This window comes from Hemiscyllium ocellatum, chromosome 10 (genome assembly GCF_020745735.1).
Source record: "Hemiscyllium ocellatum isolate sHemOce1 chromosome 10, sHemOce1.pat.X.cur, whole genome shotgun sequence".
In the NCBI taxonomy this organism is placed as follows: domain Eukaryota; kingdom Metazoa; phylum Chordata; class Chondrichthyes; order Orectolobiformes; family Hemiscylliidae; genus Hemiscyllium; species Hemiscyllium ocellatum.
Window position 1 is genome coordinate 14669175 of NC_083410.1, and position 20405 is coordinate 14689579.

Genomic DNA, 20405 nt, shown 5'->3' on the forward strand with positions numbered 1-20405 from the left:
CACCCAACCTGCAGTTCTTTGGCAGTTTAATGAGAACAACTGTACTCTGAATACAGCATAGCCTGAACGTTCTAAAGAGTCATACTGGACTCGAAACACAAACTCTTTTTAACCTCTTCAGATGCTGTCAGACCTGTTGAGTTTCCCCGGCATTGTTTGTTTTAGACTCAAAGCGAACCTTACTTGCCTTATGATTTTATATTTTTCCAGAAACTCTTTTCCCCCCACAATTGTGTTATTTTTCAACCTTTAGTGACAAGAAACTTGATTTTGTGTTTTTGCTATTAATTGAATCGAGATTCCAAACATTTCCTCTAGACTGACAAGATCCAAAATCCAGCATGTACTTAGTCCAGAGGTTGCCACTTTTGAGACATTGGACCTGAACAATGGCTTCATATTGTATTTCAGTTCTAAGAATTAAACATATTTCATAACACATTAGAAGACTTGCACCATTGCATGTTCTTTGCACTGAAATACCTGTGCAATCTAAAATATCTACCACCAAACGGGATGTTTCAACAAATTTCTCTCAGTTACAGTTTTCTCAGTCCAACTAGTCCATATTGACATTTACACCCTTCACAGAAGCAAACATTTCTAATCATGTTTACAAACCTTGCTCCCAAATCCATTCAACCTTTTGTCATGCATCCAACTATACATTCTGAACTTGAATGGCAATTTATGTTTCTGTCTCAACCATTAACCCTATTCCTTGTTAAAACTGGAGTTTTAAATTATTCCAAGTTGAGTCCCTTCACAAACATCCATACCGAACAGCATGAAGCCCTTCCACTCCCCAGGTTTTGCGTGTTGGAATATGTACAAGAGCTTGTGAGATGAAAAGTATGGGAATAGCACACCAGTGCTTAGCAGCCATGCTCTTAATCAACTTCATGAGAAAGTCACCTAACCAAAAGGAAATAAAACTTTTAAAAACTTTCCACATAAATCAGTTCAAAAGACTACAAACAAATGACAAACTTTCAAGGTTTGTAGATTTGAATCTTAAATATCAATGTTATTGTCTTATAACTCATCAAGAGTTTCAACATGCATTATCAATGGTAACCTTAGGGTCCAACTATCAGTATATTATAACACAAACATATTTTAAGATATAACATCCTCTTTAATTTCATCTTCACAACTGTAGCATTATTCAAGTTAGAACATGGAATGATGCCTTTTGAAAAAGGGTATGGCTTATTCAATCTATGCTATGACACTTTCCAAGCAAAACACAGAAGTCTATTTGCAGAGATACGTAACAAACCTAACAGCTTTTTTTTAAAACAAGAGAGACATCAAAGAAAATGATCAAGTGGCATTAAAAGTAAATTATAGGTCACAACTAAAAACAATTAGGGATGGGCAACAGAAATCATTGTTGCCCATCCCTCATTTTCCTCAAGAAAGCGGCGTTCAACTGCCTTCTACAGTCCAGGTGAAGTCAGCACCCATGGTAGGAAGGGAATTAGGATGGAGGAGGGAAGTTAGGAAGGGAGTTCCAGAATTTCAACCGAGTAATAGCCTAAGAATGACAAGTCAAGATTGTGTGTGGCATGAAGAAATACCAGCAATGTTGATGGCATTCCAATGCATCTAATGCCCTTGCCCTTCTTGGTGGTAGAGGTTACAGGTTTGAAAGATGCTATATAAGCAGCCTTGGTGAGTTGTTAGAATGCATCATGCAAACTGTACACACTGCTACCCCAATGCTGGAGGTCGTGAATATTGAGGGTGGTGCCATTCAAACATGTTTATTTGACCTACATGGTGTCAAGCATTTTGAGTCATGAGTGTTGTTGGAGCTGCTGCATTCAAACAAGTGGAGTGCATGCCATACACTCTGATGTGTGCTTTGTAGATAATGGATATTATAAAGAGTCATTACATCCTAATTAAACAAAGGTAAAATTGTAATTATAAAACTGATAATTTTCTAGGTGAACTTGATAAATCTGCTTGGAATATGAAATCAGTAAATGCCCTCATATAAAGCCAAGTGCAGTCTGGGTAAGCAGAGGCCTCAATCCCCAATTAGCACTGTTACTGGATCTCAGCTGAAGCAGCAGTAGCGACCGGGATGGAGTGGAGTTTGGGGAATCATAGAAGTCAGTGAGGGCTTTCATTCCTGTTTACTGACTTGTTCATGGATGCCAGGTGAAGTTACTGATCACTTATGAAAATCTGTGCAGTTGTTTTCTTCAGTTGCAGAATGCTGTGGATCATTCTGCATTAGAAGTTTGCGACTCCAGGTCATCAATTAAGTAATTCAAATTACCGAAAACTTCTTTCTGGGTACCACGTTACACCCAAGCAACCTCCCCTACATGAACTAGCGCATAGAAATCAGTGGCTGTAGTCAGTACGTTCTCATTGCTATCCACAACAGATTAGTGTGTGCTTTCCTAAATCGAAAACATACTTACAACACATTCAAGACTACCTTTTGCAAAACAGATTGCTTAATCACAAGAATCTACCTTGGAATTCTTCAGCCACATTTTCTACAAAATTAACAAGATATGTCTGTAACTTCTCAGCTAGAATAGGACGGCTGCCAAGTTTCTGTTCTGGAGATCTGAAAAGTAGAAATGCACACAACAACATATCAAAGCAGATAAAGATCACATTACACAAAAAAAAACAAGGTAACAAACAAAGGAACTAAGATACTTACACACCTGCTGTAAAATGTACTTTCTGAAAGAGCATCCATCACTGGTCCGCAGATAAACTTAAATTTATAAAGAAAAAATCAATTAGGATTATTTGAAATTGTAAAGTAGGTTCTTTGATTTGAAATAAATAGGGCAATAAAAAGATTTTTTAAAGATAAAAGAGGGATCAAAGCAGCAGATTATTCAAGTTTTCAGAACAAATAATAGGACAGAGAATATGGAAAGGGTCATGAATCTAACTTCAGGCACAGCAAATAACAGGACAATTCTGAGAAGGCGAACAGTCAACTCAGCACTAAGGGTGTTGTACTTCTAAGTATGCAGTATACAAAACAAGGTAAACAATCTTGCAGCACAAATTGAAATAGGTAGGTATGATGCAGTGTGTATCACAGAGACATGGTTGCAAAGGGATCAGGGCTGGGAACTAATTTTTCTTTGTTCCTTCACAAGATGTGGGCATTGCTGGCGAGGACAGCATTTATTGCCCATCCCCAATTGCCTAGAGGGCAGTTAAGAATCAATCACATTGCTGTGGGTCTGGACTCACATGTAGGCCAGACCAGGTGAGGATGGCAGTTATCTTCCCTAAAGGACATTAGTGAAACACATTGATTTTTCTGACAATGGATTCATAGCCAGCTATCATTAGACTCTCAATTCCAGACTTTTATTGGACTCAAATCCTACCATCTGCCGTAGCAAGATTAGAACCAGGTCTCCAGGACATTACTTGGGTCTCTGGGTTAACAGTTCAGCCATAATACTACAAGGCCATTGCCTCCTTGTACAAAGATTAACATTCTATCAAAACGATGGGCAGAAGAGACAGCGTTGCCTTGCTAGTAAGAGAGTAAATTAAAATCAATAGCAAGAATTGATGCTGCATTGGAATGCGTGGACTCTGTGTCGATAGAGTTGATGATGTACAGGCCTCCTAATGGTAGTTAGGATGTGGGACAGAAAATAAATCAGCACTTAGAAAAGGCATGTAAGAAAGGAACTCGAATAATAATCATGGGGAGCTTGAATATGGAGATGGACTGGGAAAATCAGATCACAAGAAAATGGAATTGGGGAACATCAATAAGGGTGGCACAATGGCTCAGTGGTTGGTGCTGCTACCTCACAATATCAGGGTCCCAGGTTCGATTCCAGCGTCTGTGTGGAGTTTGCACATTCTTCTCGTGTCTTATGGGTTTGCTCCGGTTTTCTCCCACAGTCAAAAGATGTGCAAATCAGGTGAATTGGCCATGCTAAATTGCCCATAATGTTAGTTGCATTAGTCAGAGGGAAATGGGTCTGGGTGGGTTAGTCTTCGGAGGGTTGGTGTGGACTGAGGGCCTGTTTCCACACTGTAGGGAATCTAATCTATGAGGTGGCTTTTTGAAGCAGCTTGCAGTATAGCCGAATACGGAACAGGCAATTTTGCAATGTGTAATGAGACAGACTTGATGAGGGAGTTAAGGTGAAGAAACCCGGAAGGGACACAGTGGCCATAATAATAGTTTGAGAAGGAGAAGCTGGAATCAGATGCAACAGTAGTATAATTGAGTAAAGGTCAATTGAGTAATTGACTCCAAAGAGATGAGGAGGAAACTGGCCAGAGTTGATTAGAAGGGGAGCCTAACAGGATCCATTTGATCTAACCTTGCTAACACTTGACCATGAGAAACCTTGTCGAATGCCTTACTAAAGTCCACATAGATCACATCTACAACTCTGCCCTCATCAAGCCTCTTCATTACTTCTTCAAAAAATTCAGTCAAGTTAATGAGACATGATTTCCCACGCAAAAAGCCATGTTGAAGATCCCTAATCAGTCCTTGCCTATCCAAATACATATAAATCCTGTACATCTGGATTCCCTCCAACAATATGCCCACCACCAAGGTCAGGCTCACTGGTCTTTAGTTCCCTTGCTTTTCCTTACTTCCTTTCTTAAATAGTGGCAACACTTTATCCAAACTCATCTTTCAGTGCCTCACCTATAACTATTGATGATCCAAATACCTCAGCAAGGGGCCCAGCAATCACTTTCCTAGCTTCCCACAGAGTTTAAGGGTACATCTGATCAAGTCGTGGAGATCTATCCACCTTTATGCGTTTTAAGACATCCACTATCTCCTCCTCTGAAGGGTGAACATTTTTCAAGACATCACCATCTATTTTACCACATTTTATATATTTCATGTCCTTCTCCACAGTAAACAACTCATTTAGCATCTCCTGCAGTACAACACATGCTGGCTTGCAGATCTTTGAAAAGTCCTATTCTTTCCATAGGTACCCTTTTGTCCTTATTATATATATAAAATCCCCTTGATTCACCTTCATCTGATTTGCCAAAGCTATCTCATATCCCCTTTTTGCCCTCTTGATATGGCAACCGTTATTCCTGGAACTGTAAGGAACTTACAAAAGTTGTGTGCACAGCCTAGACCATCATGGAAGCCAACCTCCCAGCCATGGACTCCATCTATATTTCTTGTTATTAGCGAGTTTTGAGAAGATTTGTAGCTCAAAGAAACTCAAACATATAAATAGAAAACAGGAATTATCAGCAGTGCTTCACCTGAGGCCCCTGAAGATGTTACCTAGTAGGGTGACGAAACGTCTGGAAACGAAACTTCCAGCTCAGCGAGCAAACCGAGATCCAACACTTCTTGTTGCTACAGAAGGGGCAGCATGGTGGCTCAGTGGATAGCAATGCTGCCTCAATGCCAGAAACGTGGGTTTAATTCTAACCTCAGGCAACTGTCTGTGTGGAGTTTGCACATTCTCCGCCATGGCTATGTGGGTGCCCTCCAAGTGCTCTGGTTTTCTCCCCCAGTCCAAAGATGTATAGGTTAGGTGGATTGGCAGTGCTAAATTGTCCATGGTATCCAGGGATGTGTAGGTTAGGTGGATTAACCATAGGAAATGCAGGGTCACAGGGATAGGGTAGGATTATGAGTCTGGGTGGGATGCCCTTCAGAGAGTTGATGTGGACTTGTAGGGCTGAATGGCATGTTTCCACACTATAGGGATTCTGTGAAAGTATACTCCCATTGCCTTTATACTCCAAGGATTCACTCGATCTATCCTGTCTATTCCTGATACGTGCTTCTTCTTTTTCTTAACCAAAACCTCAATTTCTCTGGTCATCCAGCATTGCTACAACTTCTAGCCTTGCCTTTCACCCTAACAGGAATATGCTATCTCTGGATTCTTGTAGTCTCTTTTCTGGAAGGCTTCCCATTTTTCAGCCATCCCTTTACCTGCAAACATCTACACCCAATCAACTTTGGAAAGTTCTTGCCTATTACTATTACAATTGGCCTTCCTCCAATTTAGAACGCTAACTCTTAAATCCCATCTATTCTTTTCCATCATGAATAGAATTATGGTCTCTGTCCCCAAAATGCTCCATCATTGACACTTCAGTCACTTACCCTGTCTTATTTCCCAAGAGTAGGTCAAGTTTTGCACCTTCTCTACGTGCATCCATATACTGAATCAGAAAATTGTCTTGTACACACTTAACAAATTCCTCTCCATCTAAACTCTTGACATTATGGTAGTCCCAATCTACGTTTGGAAAGTTAAAATCCCCTGCCACTCTACTATTCTTACAGATAACGGAGATCTCCTTACAAATTTGCTTCTCAGTTTCCCTCTAACCGTTAGGAGGTCTATAATACAATCTCAATAAGGTGATCATCCCTTTCTTATTTCTCAGTTCTACCCAAATAACATCCCTGTACGTATGCCCAGGAATATCCTCTTTAAGTACAGCCATAATGTTATCCCTTATCAAAAAGGCCACTCCCCCTCTTCTCTTGCCCCCCCCCCGCCCTTCCTATAGTATCCTGGAACATTAAGCTGCCAGTCCTGTCCATCCCTGTAACTGCAATGATAATCCAGTCCCATGTTCCTAACCACACCTGGAGTTCATCTGCCTTCCCTGTTAGACCTCTTGCATTGAAATAAATGCAATTTAATTTACCTCATTCCTGCCTGCCCTGACTGTTTGACTTGCTCTTTTTCCCAACTATCCCAGTGTTAGATCAATTGCTTTCCTCACTGCCTCCCTGTGTCCCACCCTCCCCAATCTTACTAGTTTAAATCCTCTCAAGCAGCTCGAGCAAATCTCCCTGCTAGTAGATTAGTCCCCTTCCAATTCAGGTGCAATCCATCCTTCTTATACAGGTCACTTCTGGCCCAGAAGAGATTCCAATGATCCAAAAAATGTGAATTTTTCTCCTCTACACCAGCTCCTGAGCCACATATTCATCTGTTCTATTCCTACCCTCAGTAGATTGTAGCATGAGAAGTAATCCAGATATTACAACTCTCAAGGGCCTCCTTTTTAAATTCCTTCCTATCTTCTTACATTGTCCCTTTAGAATCTCATCCTTTTTCCTTCCTATGTCATTAGTTCCAATGTGTACAATGATCTCCTGCTGGTCAGCCCCCTTTGAGAATATTCTGCATTGCTGTGGTTCTGTTCATCGAACTGGGAATTTGTGTTGCAGACGTTTTGTCCCCTGTCTAGGTGACATCCTCAGTGCTTGGGAGCCTCCTGTGAAGCACTTCTGTGATGTTTCCTCCAGCATTTATAGTGATTTGTATCTGCCGCTTCCGGTTGTCAGTTCCAGCTGTCCGCTGCAGTGGCTGGTATATTGAGTCCAGGTCGATGTGTTATAGAATCTGTGGATGAGTGCCATGCCTCCAGGAATTCCCTGGCTGTTCTCTGTTTGGCCTGTCCTATAATAGTAGTGTTGTCCCAGTCGAACTCATGTTGCTTGTCATCCGCATGTGTGGCTACTAAGGATAGCTGGTCGTGTTGTTTCGTGGCTAGTTGGTGTTCATGGATTCGGATACGGACCACTAGGACTCATAACAGCACACAAACCAACAGCCACTCTCAGACAACAACTCACCAGGACAAAAGGACCCGATAACCAGCATGAGCAAAACCAACGTAGTGTACATAATCCCATGCAAGGACTGCACAAAACACTACATAGGACAAACAGGAAGACAGCTAATGATCCGCATCCATGTACACCAACTAGCCACGAAACGACACGACCAGCTATCCTTAGTAGCCACACACGCGGATGACAAGCAACATGAGTTTCACTGGGACACTACTATTATAGGACAAGCCAAACAGAGAACAGCCAGGGAATTCCTAGAGGCATGGCACTCATCCACAGATTCAGATTCAATCAATAAGCACATCGACCTGGACCCAATATACCGGCCACTGCAGCGGGCAGCTGGAACTGACGACCAGAAGCGGCAGAGACAAATCACTATAAATGCCGGAGGGAAACATCACAGAAGCACGTCACAGGAGGCTCCCAAGCACTGAGGACATCACCTAGACAGGGATGAAACATCTGCAACACAAATTCCCAGCTCAGGGATCAGATACACAACAACGAGCACCCGAACTACAAATCTTCTCACAAACTTTAAATATTCTGTATTCTTGAGATATCCTTGATCCTGGCACCAGGGAGGCAACATGCCATCCTGATTTCTTGCTGTCAGCCTCAGAAACATCTGTTTACAGCTCTGAATAGAGAGTCCCATATCACAATCGATCACTTGGAACCTACGTAATCCTTGTCACATTACAGCCAGTCTCGATACTAGAAACTTGACTGTTTGTGCTACATTCCCGAGTCCATTAGCCCCTACGTTTTCCAAAACTGCATATTTGCTTGAGATAGGGATAGCCGCAGGAGACTCCTCACTAAATGCCCCCCTTTCCTACCTTTTCTAGTGGTAACCAATCTACCTAACTGTATCCTATTACTGCCATCCATCACACCCCCTAGCTCCTGTAACTGCCTCTAACTGCCGGTCCAACTGATCCATGCGATCGGATAGGATTTGCAACTAAACATACTTACTGCAGACATAAGCGTCAGTAACATGGAAATTCTCCCGAATCTCCCACATCCGACAGTAAGAGCACATCACTCTACTCAGGACAACTTTGCACCTTAATCTACATAAAATAGCAGTCTTACTGCTCTAAAAAACACTCCCCCCACAGCGCGCCCCCCCCCCCCTCGGCTAACTTAGTACCTATGTTTTATATTTTTAAATTTTAATGAAGACACAGATATCAATAAAACATAAACATAAAGAATCCACTCTACTCACTATTAAAAAAACACAGCAAGGTTAATTTAAATACCATGCACTTATCTGCCTACTTAGAAGTACATGGTAAACATGGCTTAGTCAGCAAGGGTGACAGGGGAAAGATATAAAAGAGACCTAAAGGGCAACTTTTTCACGCAGAGGGTGGTACGTGCATGAATGAGCTGCCAGAGAAGTGGTGGAATCTAGTACAATTGCAACTTTAAAAAACATCTGAATAAGTATATGAATAGGAAGGGTTTGAAGGGATATGAGCCGGGTGCTAGATTGGGTTGGGATATCTGGTTGGCATGGACGAGTTGGACCGAAAGGTCTGTTTCCGTGCTGTACATCTCTGTAACTCTATGTCATCAAGGAGAGGTGATGCCTGACAAATCTGTCCGAATTCTTTGAGCAGTGAGACAAAGGAGAGCCAGTCGACATTATCTATTTGGAATTGCAGAAGGCCTTTGACAAGGTGCCACACAGAAGGATTAGCTGACTGGCAGAAGACCATAAAATGGGGATAAAGAGGTGTTTTTTTAAGATGTTAGCCGGTGACTAATGGAGTTCCGCAGGAGTCAGATTTGGGACCACAATTGTTCATGTTCTACATGAATGATCTGAACAAAGTAACTGAGGGCATTGTTGCTAAATTCACAGATGACACAACTCTAGGTGTAGGGACAGGTAGTGTTGAGCAAGTGGGGAAGCTGCAGAAGGACTTGAACAGGCCAGGAGAGGAGCAAAGAGGTAGTAGATAGAATGCAATGTCCCATGAGGTCTGTGGGTCTGTACTCAATGGGATTTGGAAAAATGAGGGGGGAGATCTCAATTAAACTGACAGAAGAGAGTCATAGCGAAGTATAGCATGGAAACAGACCCTTCGGTCCAACTAGACTAGCCTGACCAGATACCCCAACCTAATCGAGTCCCATTTGCCAGCATTTAGCCCATATCCCTCCAAGCCCTTCCAATTCATATACCCATCCAGATGCCTCTTAAATGCTGCAATTGTACCAGCCTCCACCATTTCCTCTGACAGCTCATTCCATACATGCACCACCCTCTGGGTGAAACAGTTGGCCCTTAGATCTCTTTTATATCTTTCCCCTCTCACCCTAAACCTATGCCCTCTAGTCTTGGACTCTCCCACCCCAGGGAAATGACTTTGTCTATTTATCTGATCCATAAGTCACCCCTCAGCCTTCAACGCTCCAGGGAAAACAGCCCCAGCCTATTCAGCCTCTCCTTATAGCTAAAATCCTCCAACACTGGCAATATCCTTGTAAATCTTTTCTGAACCCTTTCAAGTTTCACAACATCCTTCCGATAGGAAGAAAACCCGAATATTCCAAACGTGGCCTAACCAACATCCTGGACAGCCACAACATGACCTCCTACCTCCTATACTCAATGCTCTAACCAATAGAGGTCTTCTTCACTATCCTATCTTCCCCACTTGCTCAACACTCCCTAGGACCTTACAATTAAGTGTATAAGCCCTGCTAAGATTTGCTTTCCCAAAATGCAGCACCACGCATCGTTCTTCCATTCCTCAGTCCATTCACCCATCTGGTCAAGATCTTGTTGTAATCCAAGGTAACGTTCTTCACTGTCCGCTACACTTCCAATTTTGGTGTCATCTACAAACTTATGAACTATACCTATGTTCATATCCAAGTTAATGAAGAAAAGTAGTGGACCCAACACCGATCCTTGTGGTACAAGATTGAGTGGATGTAAAGATGACGTTTCCACTATAGGAGAGTTTAGAACCGGAGGATAGAGCCTTTGAGTGAAGGGATGACCCTTTAGAACTGAGTTGAGGAGGAATTTCTTCAGCCAGCAGGTGGTTCATCTGTGGAATTCATTGCCACAGATGATTTTGCAGGCCAAATCATTGAGTGTCTTTAAGACAGAGACAAATAGGTTCTTGAGTTGAGAAACATATCACCAATGGTTGAATGGCAGAAGAGACTCAATGGGCCAAATGGCCTAATTGTGTTCTTATATCTTATGGTCAAAGAGAAAACAAATAAAATACAGTAGAGATAAATGAGACAATACATTTGTTTTGAGTGCTTTAATAGGAATATCCAAATTGCTGCATTCAAGTGAAAATTTCCTTCATAAAGTTAGAAATGTTCAATTATAGAGAATTTAAAAGGAACTTAAAACAACTGATGGCACTCATCCAACACACATTCCATGCCACATAACACCTTAACAGTATCTCAATGTCGATCACAGAATGTTTGAGAAGGACATGTAGATTCCAAAACAGGATGTCAATATTACTTGATGGTGACCCAGATCAAGAATATTCACTAGAGTAATGGCAACCCCATCTTGAACAAAGGTCTGATCTTCCTCTCTCCTTCCATTGTAGGGAAAATTAGAATATCATTGATACATGATAAATTATTGGCAATGGGAGCAAATTTTAAAACTTACCTCACAAAGATCTTGAATTCTGAAAGGATACTTTGTGATACTAAGATCAAGAAACTGAAACAGGCTTTCTTTCATTGCAGTTTTGTTTTCACTATCAAACATTCGTTTGTAAGCACAAAGGAGCCAGGATGTGTGAAAAAGTGAACGACCTAGGTATATAAACAAACCATCAATCAATATTTTTTTCCACGCATTAATTGTTTAATTTTTGCAGAATAAAACATTTTAAAATCTAAAGTCAGTTAACTCAATCTCTCCAAGTTTAGAATACCATATATTCAATCAAGCATTCTTCCCTTCCATACCCTTCCCCACTCCCAATCAAATAAAATAGTTTTGACACTATTAGAAGTAAGGGCAGCTAGCTTTACGAAAGCACTTCCAAAACTTTTGCCCTATTACCCCATTCCAAATCTTGAAAATTGCTGCAAGCCTTCAGTGAGAAATGTTCGAGCTGGATTACAGCTGTTATAACTTGTTTACAGCTTCACTACCTCCACTCTGAGAAGCCCTTTGCTAGTGAATAATGATTAAACATCAGATGAGACTTCCTGTGAAGAACAGCAATCTGGGAAAAACTCAACTCACAAAACTAAGTGATAGTTTCATTTATTAATTCCAATTGCAAGTGAGTTTGCAATGAACTGGAGGCCCAACAAATTGAGACTACTTAAGCTCAAATTTTCTGGAATTATTTTGTTGATCTGTCCAAGTTCAACCAGTCTATTCTGATACCTATATCTACCCCTCCTACGATGTAATTCAAAACAGCAGAGCAAAGTGAAAAATAAATTAGACAAATGAAAAATGTCCACATACAATGAAATCAAATGTCTCAAGATGAAAAATGCTTGTTTTCCTCATATTAAACTTGGCAGTTTGCAAAAACAAAAGTGTTTTATTAAGGTTATGGTGTAAAGACGTTGATACAGATTAGCAATAAGTGACATTGGGGGCAGATGTCAACACGCTAAAAAAAATTAAATAAATTGCCAACAAGTATAATTCAAATTAAGCAGTTTTGAGGGACAATTACTATCAAAGTAGGAACTGCAGCAGCCAATGTGAGGCTGCAAACCTTTTTTGAAATGTAACAGCAATAATTTGAACTTAGATGGAAACTTTAACATAGAAAAGTGTCCCAACGTATAAATCAGACAAAGTAAATGCACAGCCAAAGCTGGATCAAGAACAGCCTTGAAAGAGAAATGAGCTGAGACGCAGATGGAACAGGGATGATGTGTGGACATTTGGAGGCAGGCAGGGGATTAGGATGTGGAAGTGGAGAAGAAAATACAGTCATATAAGGGGCTGGAGAAGAGGAGACATAGGGAGCAACAAGCTCTAAAACTCAAGGTTAAGAATTTTATATTTGAGGTGTTGAGACACGAAAAGCCAATTGTGTCACTATATATTAGTGATTTGAACACTGAAACAATGAAATGTATCCAAAATTCCAGGCAAGACAAAGCTAAGTGGGAGGGTGAAGAGGAGGATGTGGAGGTGCTTCAGTGTGATTTAGCCAAGCAGTCAAGACCTAAACATGGTATGATTTGAAGGAGGAGTTGGATATCCTACTTGGGGCTAAAGGGATTAAAGGATATGGGAGGAAAAAGCAGGAACACATTGAGTTAGATGATCAGCCATTATTGTAACCAGGAAAGGAACAGGCTCAAGGGCCGAATGACCAACTCCTGTTCTTATGTTGTGTGTTTCTACATTGAGTGAAGACATAGGTTGCGCCTGAGAAGTATGACGTGCAAAACAGAATCTGCTGCATCTTTCCTTTACTTTTCATTTTATTCACTCATCACCTGCACAGGCAAGAACAGCCTTTATTGCTCGTTATTAATTACTCAAGGAGGTGAGCTCCATTCTTCAAGGCGTAGTTTATGTGGTTTCAATACAGCAAGCGCTTAAATTAAGGGAACTCCAGTGACAATATTTTTCAAAGTCTGAACAGTTATGACTTGGAGAAGAACTTGCAGGTGGTGGTGTTCTCAAGCATCCATTGCTCCCTGCGCTTCTTGGGTGGAGAAGTCATGGGTTTAGGACGTGCTCTTGACAGAGCCTTTGTAAGTTGCTGCAGTGTGTCTGACATTTACAGCTGTCAATATGGATCAACAGTATCCAGGCCAGTGTATTCCATGATAATCTCAGCCTTTGAAGTCAGCAAATGCATCATTCCTGACAGAATTCCCAATCTCTGACTTGCTCATGTCAACGTCTATTTACACAGTTAACTCAGTTCAGCTTCTGGAGAATCCAAAGGATGTCATTATGGCAGCAGGTACAGAGGCAGGAGCATTTGCCTGGGACATCATTCTTTAACAGTGAAACCTCATGGCATTGGGTCAAATGCGGTCAAGTAACTTCTTCTGTGCCCTTATCCTCACCAATCCATCTGTAATGCGTGTCTGACCTTGACAGTATCAATTGAAGGGACCAGAGTGGAGATGAGGCCCATTCTTCATATAGAGGATACCTTCCTCACCACAAATAATGTGATAAATCTAACAGCCGTCGAATATATCTAGCAACTGAAAACTGAACACACAAGGCACTGTTGGCCATCAGCAGCAGAATTATATTAAACCACAATCTGTAATCTCATGGCTTGGCATAATGCTCACTCCAGTATGACCAGAAGATCATGTTAGAAGATCAAATCTGGTTCAATGAAGAGTGCTGAAGGACATACCAGGAGTAACACAAGCAATATGGCAAAATGAAATGCAACCTAGTGAAACAACAACACAGAACTGCTTTCATTCCAAACAACAGAAAGAAAATGTCACGGAAAAAGAGGACAAATGGACTGCAGAGTTGCTCCTTTGTGGCCACTATGAATTGTCCTTTAATGTTTTGTAACATTATCATACAGTCATAGAGATGTACAGCATGGAAACAGACCCTTCTGTCCAACCCGTCCATGCCAACCAGATATCCCAATTCAATCTAGGCCCACCTGCCAGCACCCGGCCCATATCCCTCCAAACCCTTCCTTTCATGTATCCACCCAGATGCCTTTTAAATGTTGCAATTGTACCAGCCTCCACCACTTCCTCTCACAGCTCATCCCATACATGGATCACCCTCTGCGTGAAAACATTGTCCCTTAGACCTCTTTCATATCTTTCCCCTCTCACCCTAACCCTATGCCCACTAGTTCTGGACTCCCCAGCGCCAGGGAAAAGACTTTGTTTATTTATCCTATCCATGCCCCTCATAATTTTGTAAACGTCAATAAGGTCACCCCTCAGCCTCCGACGCTCCAGGGAAAACAGACACAGCCTGTTCAGCCTCTCCCTACAGCTTGATCCTCCAACCCTGGCACATCCTTGTAAATCTTTTCTGAACCCTTTCAAGTTTCACAACATCTTTCCGATAGGAAGGAGACCAGAACTGCATGCAATATTCCAACAGCAACCTGACCAATGTCCTGTACAGCTGCAACATGACCTCCCAACTCCTGTACTCAATACTCTGACCAATAAAGGAAAGCATACCAAACACCTTCTTCACTATCCTATCTACCTGCGACTCCACTTACAAGGAGCTACAAACCTGCAATCCAAGGTCGCTTGGTTCAGCAACACTTCCATGGACCTTAGCATTAAGTGCATACGTCCTGCTAAGATATGTCCCAAAATGCAGCACCTCGCATTTAACTGAATTAAATTCCATCTGCCACTGCTCGGCCCATTGGCCCATCTGGTCCAGATCCTGTTGTAATCTGCGGTAACCCTCTTTGCTATCCACTACACCTCCAATTTTGGTGTCATTTGCAAACTTACTAACTGTATCTCTTATGCTCGCGTCCAAACTATTTATGTAAATGACAAAAAGTGGAGAACCCAGCACCGATCCTTGTTGCACTCCACTGGTCACAGGCCTCCAGGCTGAAAAACAACCCTCCACCACTACGCTGTCTTCTACCTTTCACCCAGTTCTATATCCAAATGGCGAGTTCTCCCTGATCAGTCCTCGCCGTTCCTTTCCAAATACATATACATTCTGTCCCTCAGGATTCCCTCCAACAATGTGCCCACCACCGAGGTCAGGTTCACTGGTCTATAGTTCCCTGGCTTGTCCTTACCACCCTTCTTAAACAGTGGCACCACATTAGCCATCCTCCAGTCTTCCTGCACCTCACCTGTGACTATTGATGATACAAGTGTCTCCGCAAGAGGCCCAGCAATCACTTATCTAGCTTCCCACAGAGTCCTTGGGTACATCTGATCAGGTCCTGGGGATTTATCCACTTTTACCCGTTTCAAGACATCCAGCACTTTATTAGTCCTATTTTGTACCTACCTGCCCTGAGTGTTTGACTCTCTTCTCTCCTCAACTGTACCAGTCTCAGATTGATCTTTTTCCTCACTATCTCGCTGGGTCTCACCCCACCCCGCGCCCCCCCCCCCCACGCCCCCACGCCCCCCCCCCCCCCCCCCGCACCCCCCCACCCCCATGTTACTAGTTTAAATCCTCCCGAACAGCTCTAACATATTTCCCTGCCAGTACATTAGTCCCCTTCCAATTTAGCTGCAATCCGTCCTTCTTGTACAGGTTACTTCTACCCTAAAAGAGATTTCAATGATCCAAAAATGTGAATCCTTCTCCAATACACCAGCTCCTCAGCCATGCATTCATTTGCTCTGTCTTCCTGCCCTCATCAGCTCATAGCACTGGAAGTAATCCAAATATTACTACTCTCCAGAACCTCTTTTTTAAATTTCTGCCTGACTCACTGTAATCTCCCTTCAGAATTTCATCCTTTTCCCTTTCGATGTTATTGGTTCCAATGTGGAAAATGAATGACATGGGATTCGACCTGATGGTTTGGCTCTATGTCTGAAGTGCATTTACAGCTGAGAAGACAACCTACCAAAACATACGGGTGTGTAAAAATATTAGTAAATATTGCAAAAATCAAAGAAAATCACACTGAAAGGTCATAGTCACCCTGGTCATTGGAAACAGTGGCATCCATTAAGCTCTTGAGTCGAGGTAATATTGGTCTTATGACATGAACCTAAAATACAAAATCAAAAGAATTATGTTTTCAGCTGCTTCACTAACATAATTTTTCCTAAAGAACATTTTGAACAATGAAGCATTTAAAAACAATAAAATGAGATTATTATTTTTGTCAATTCTGACATGATAATCATATAAACTTAAGAAGTATTCAGATGTACACTCGTGAGATCAAGGCATACAAGACGACAGGCCAACAGCTGGAAAATGGGATTACAATAATTAGGTGGTGTTTTGAACCGTACAGACAAACAGCCTTTTTTCCATGCTGTAGACATCTATGACTCTACATACACATAAACAACAAATTAAAAGCAAGTAGAAAGCATCAGGTTCATAGTGCCCAAACCACTCATACCTGGGCCTATCAGGTATGCCTGTGACACACACAGACCTGTTCTCAATCCTTAGGAGAGTCAAAAAAAATTTAAAGAGGGATGAAGAAAAACAGGAAAGCTTTTACTCGAAATTTAATGAAGAATTTGTTTGCCCAGGGGGTGGTGGGTATCTGGAACTCACTGCCTAAAAGGGTGGTACAGACAGGAACCATAACATTCACATAGTATTCAGATGAATACTTCATGCCACAGCATACAAGGTTGCAAACCCAGTTCTGGAAAACGGGCATGGACACTATGGCCTGTAAACCTCTATGATTCAACAACTCTCAAATAGAATTCAACAAAGCTCCTGGAGGCAAGTAATCCATTAACTTTACCACCTAATCCACAACTGACTTTCTATAATAGGAAACATACGTTCTCGCTGAGGAATTTATCGAATTTCCTTTTGAATTACTGCAAGAATATCATGATCACTCGGTGTATCACCTCTATTTAAAAGGTACAAACTCAGCATTCACAGAAACTCATCATAATGTCTCTTATAAAACCATATACAATTCCTCTGCCATTTTTAAAACATCAATCATGCTTTCATAAAATTACATTTGTATCCATTATAAACTGCTCAAGTCCTTCCATCTATCATGATAACAAATATCAAAATTTAATTACCACCTTGGTTTTTGCCAACTTAGGACTGAAGCTACTTTGCATCAACAATAGTTGTTCACAAAGACGTTCACGTTTCTCCCTGATCCATCCAGTTTCGTGGGTAGCCAGATATTGGGCAAAGTGACTGTTCTCTCAACAACGTAATGAGCCAAATTTCATTTGACAGTAATTCAAAAACATTTCAGACATATATTCTCACAACGGTCATTTGCATTATTTAGCTCAGGCTGATACTCAGCACTTTTCAAAAGGGACACACATACTCAAAATTTGCCACTTACTTGATTTTCTTCCAGTGTTTCCATTATTAAAATATAATTTTCCCATAACTGGAAAAGTTGCTTGCTTTTTTCACCCGACCACCAGAAAAGGCACGTATCTAAAATAAAAATGATTCATGTTAAATTGAACTGAGGGATTGCTATTTTTTCATTATAAATCATAACAGGCAAATTTCCAGTCAAGTATCAATTTCTGCAAATTATTGAACTTTGCAGATTAAAAAAAAACGTTTACTGGCCTTCAAGTCCAATTACTTTCATTAATGTTCTCGATTATTCCTTTGTCATCTCCAAATCTCATCCCACCTCAAGTTCTTTTAGCCACCTTCCGATCCTTCAGCTCATCTAAAGCTCTGCCAATGTCTTATTTCACACCAGGTCTTGATCATCGATCCATTATATTGTTCAATGCCTCAAATGTTAAATTCCAATCTTTGTGCTCAATACTTCCAAGACATTCTTTACCCACTAATCCTTTGCCATTTTCACTGTTCTGCTGGATGGTCTCTTATGCATTGCCCACCATTTCCCAAACGTGAGTTAGGAGCAGGTGTGGGTCATTCAGGCTCTAAAATCTGTTTCACCATTTGGTGACATTTTGGCTGATGCTAATCTGGCTTCAACTCCCATTTCCTGCTTAGTCCCCATACTTTTGATTTACTTGACAGTCAAGAATCTACCTGCCTCTGACTTGAAAATATTCAATGGTGTCTCCCATCTGCTCCCCTCATCCCCCCTCCACCTCCATCAAAAGAATAAAAACACACATTTTCCATTCACTTTCAACTATAGAGAGGAGTCACACTGGACTTCTGTTTCTCTCTCCACATTTGTTGGTAGACGTCCTGGATTTCTCCAGCATTTTCAATGTTTGCTTCAATGACCCTATTTTTACTGGTCTCTGGAGAAGAGTGTCCCACAAACCTAAAACCCTCATGAGAGAAATAAATTCTTCTCATCTCCTTCATAAAAGGGAGACTCTACTTTTAAACTGTGTCTTAATCTACCCTCTCTCATAAGGAGAAACAAACATCTTTTCAGCACCCAACTTGTCAGGTTCCTTCAGGGTCTGGTATGGTCATATTATATACCATATTATGACTCATTAAGATCACCTCTCATTCTTCTAAATACCATTGGAAACAAACCCAACCTGTACTCATGAGATAACCCAACAAGCAGTCCAGCAGGATTTCTCTGAACTGTTTCAAGTGCAGTTATGTCCATTTTTAGAGAAGGAAGCCAAAACACACCTTGACAGCCAAGCTTCTAGCTCCCTTGACTCCACTCTCGGAATTACCTCCTTTGACTTCCCTGACTTCTTTTATACTTTAATAAACCTCCATCCTTAACTAAATGTTCTGCTAAATTAAAAACACAATATATGTAAATGAAGACAGAGAGAACTAACCGTCTTCACATAAAATTGCTGGAACAGATTATCACTTGAACGCCTGAATCAATTAAAACTTAAACAACAAAGTTTTCTTTTAAGTTTAAGAGTGTTTCCTGTTTGTGCTGAATTTTAGTTTCCCTGTCACTGAATTTATACAGCTCAACCTTCCAGTTTTCTATCTTCTTTAAAAATATATATCATTTTGAATGCCATGACCAATCAAGATTAAACCTCACTTTTGTCAAAGTATTCCATATTACTCCAAAAACATTTCTTTCAATTTCCTCTTGTATTTATCTTGAACCTATACTGCAGTCATTTCAATTTAAGATTCAACATGAACAATCCACATTTACTCTGTTTATCCTCATCAATTTGAACTAGTCTAATAAATGCAATCATTATATCACGAAAGGACACTGCCCTAGCTGTTCAAAACTTTATTTCTAACTGCAGACATCATCAATATTATTCACACATGCTTGCTGGTGTAATTCTATCCTCTTATCACAAAGTATAGTCATGCAGAGCATTCAAAGCCTAAATAATTTGCCTTAAAATCTGAAGAATGTAGTAAATTAAAATAAAGAATTTAACGGCATCATTTTGCTCCAATACATTGAGAAATTTAACACTACAATGATAATTCTAAAGTTTATGTTTATTCACAAATGGAATATTCTCATTTAAATAGTGTATACTCATTTGCCCTTTCTCCGAGGCAGTTTGCGTCCTGCTCTTCTGCCTCCTTGGCATTTTGCTATTCCTCAAACTTTGATATTCAACCTTTTATTTTGAAGTAGATTGCTAGAGCTGCTCGGGAGAATTTAAACGAGTAAGGAGGGCGTGGGTGGGACCCAGGGAGATAGAGAGGAAAGAGATCAATCTCAGACTGGTACAGTTGAGAAGAGAAGCAAGTCAAACAGTCAGGGCAGGCAGGACTAATAAATTAAACTGCATTTATTTCAATGCAAGGACTAACAGGGAAGGCGGATGAACTCAGGGCATGGTTAGGAACATGGAACTGGGATATCATAGCAATTACAGAAACATGGCTCAAGAATGGGCAGGACTGGCAGCTTAATGTTTCAGAATACAAACGCTACAGGAAGGAGAGAAAGGGAGGCAAGAGAGGAGGGGGAGTGGCATTTTTGATAAGGGGTGGCATTACAGCTGTGCTGAGGGAGGATATTCCCAGAAATACATCCAGGGAAGTTATTTGGGTGGAACTGAGAAATAAGAAAAGGATGATCACCTTATTGGGATTGTATTATAGACCTCCTAATAGTCAGAGGGAAATTGAGAAACAAACTTGTAAGGAGATCTCAGCTATCTGTAAGAATAATAGGGTGGTTATGGTAGGGGATTTTAACTTTCC

General features: G+C 41.0%; 1 protein-coding gene across 3 annotated transcripts in view; it reads right to left on the minus strand.

Annotated features, from left to right (window-relative positions):
- Positions 1-20405, minus strand: part of tarbp1 (TAR (HIV-1) RNA binding protein 1) — a 200479-nt gene that overhangs the window by 171876 nt on the left and 8198 nt on the right. For all 3 annotated transcript variants that reach the window (XR_009645110.1, XM_060831275.1, XM_060831276.1), the window contains exons 2-7: positions 17632-17729; positions 16260-16329; positions 11295-11443; positions 2697-2749; positions 2496-2593; positions 780-915 (exon numbers count right to left, since the gene is read on the minus strand). Coding sequence is in view for 2 of the 3 variants with exons in the window: in XM_060831275.1 (XP_060687258.1) it covers positions 780-915; positions 2496-2593; positions 2697-2749; positions 11295-11443; positions 16260-16329; positions 17632-17729 (604 nt within the window). In the remaining variant the exon portion in view is untranslated. The remainder of the gene's footprint in view (positions 1-779; positions 916-2495; positions 2594-2696; positions 2750-11294; positions 11444-16259; positions 16330-17631; positions 17730-20405) is intronic.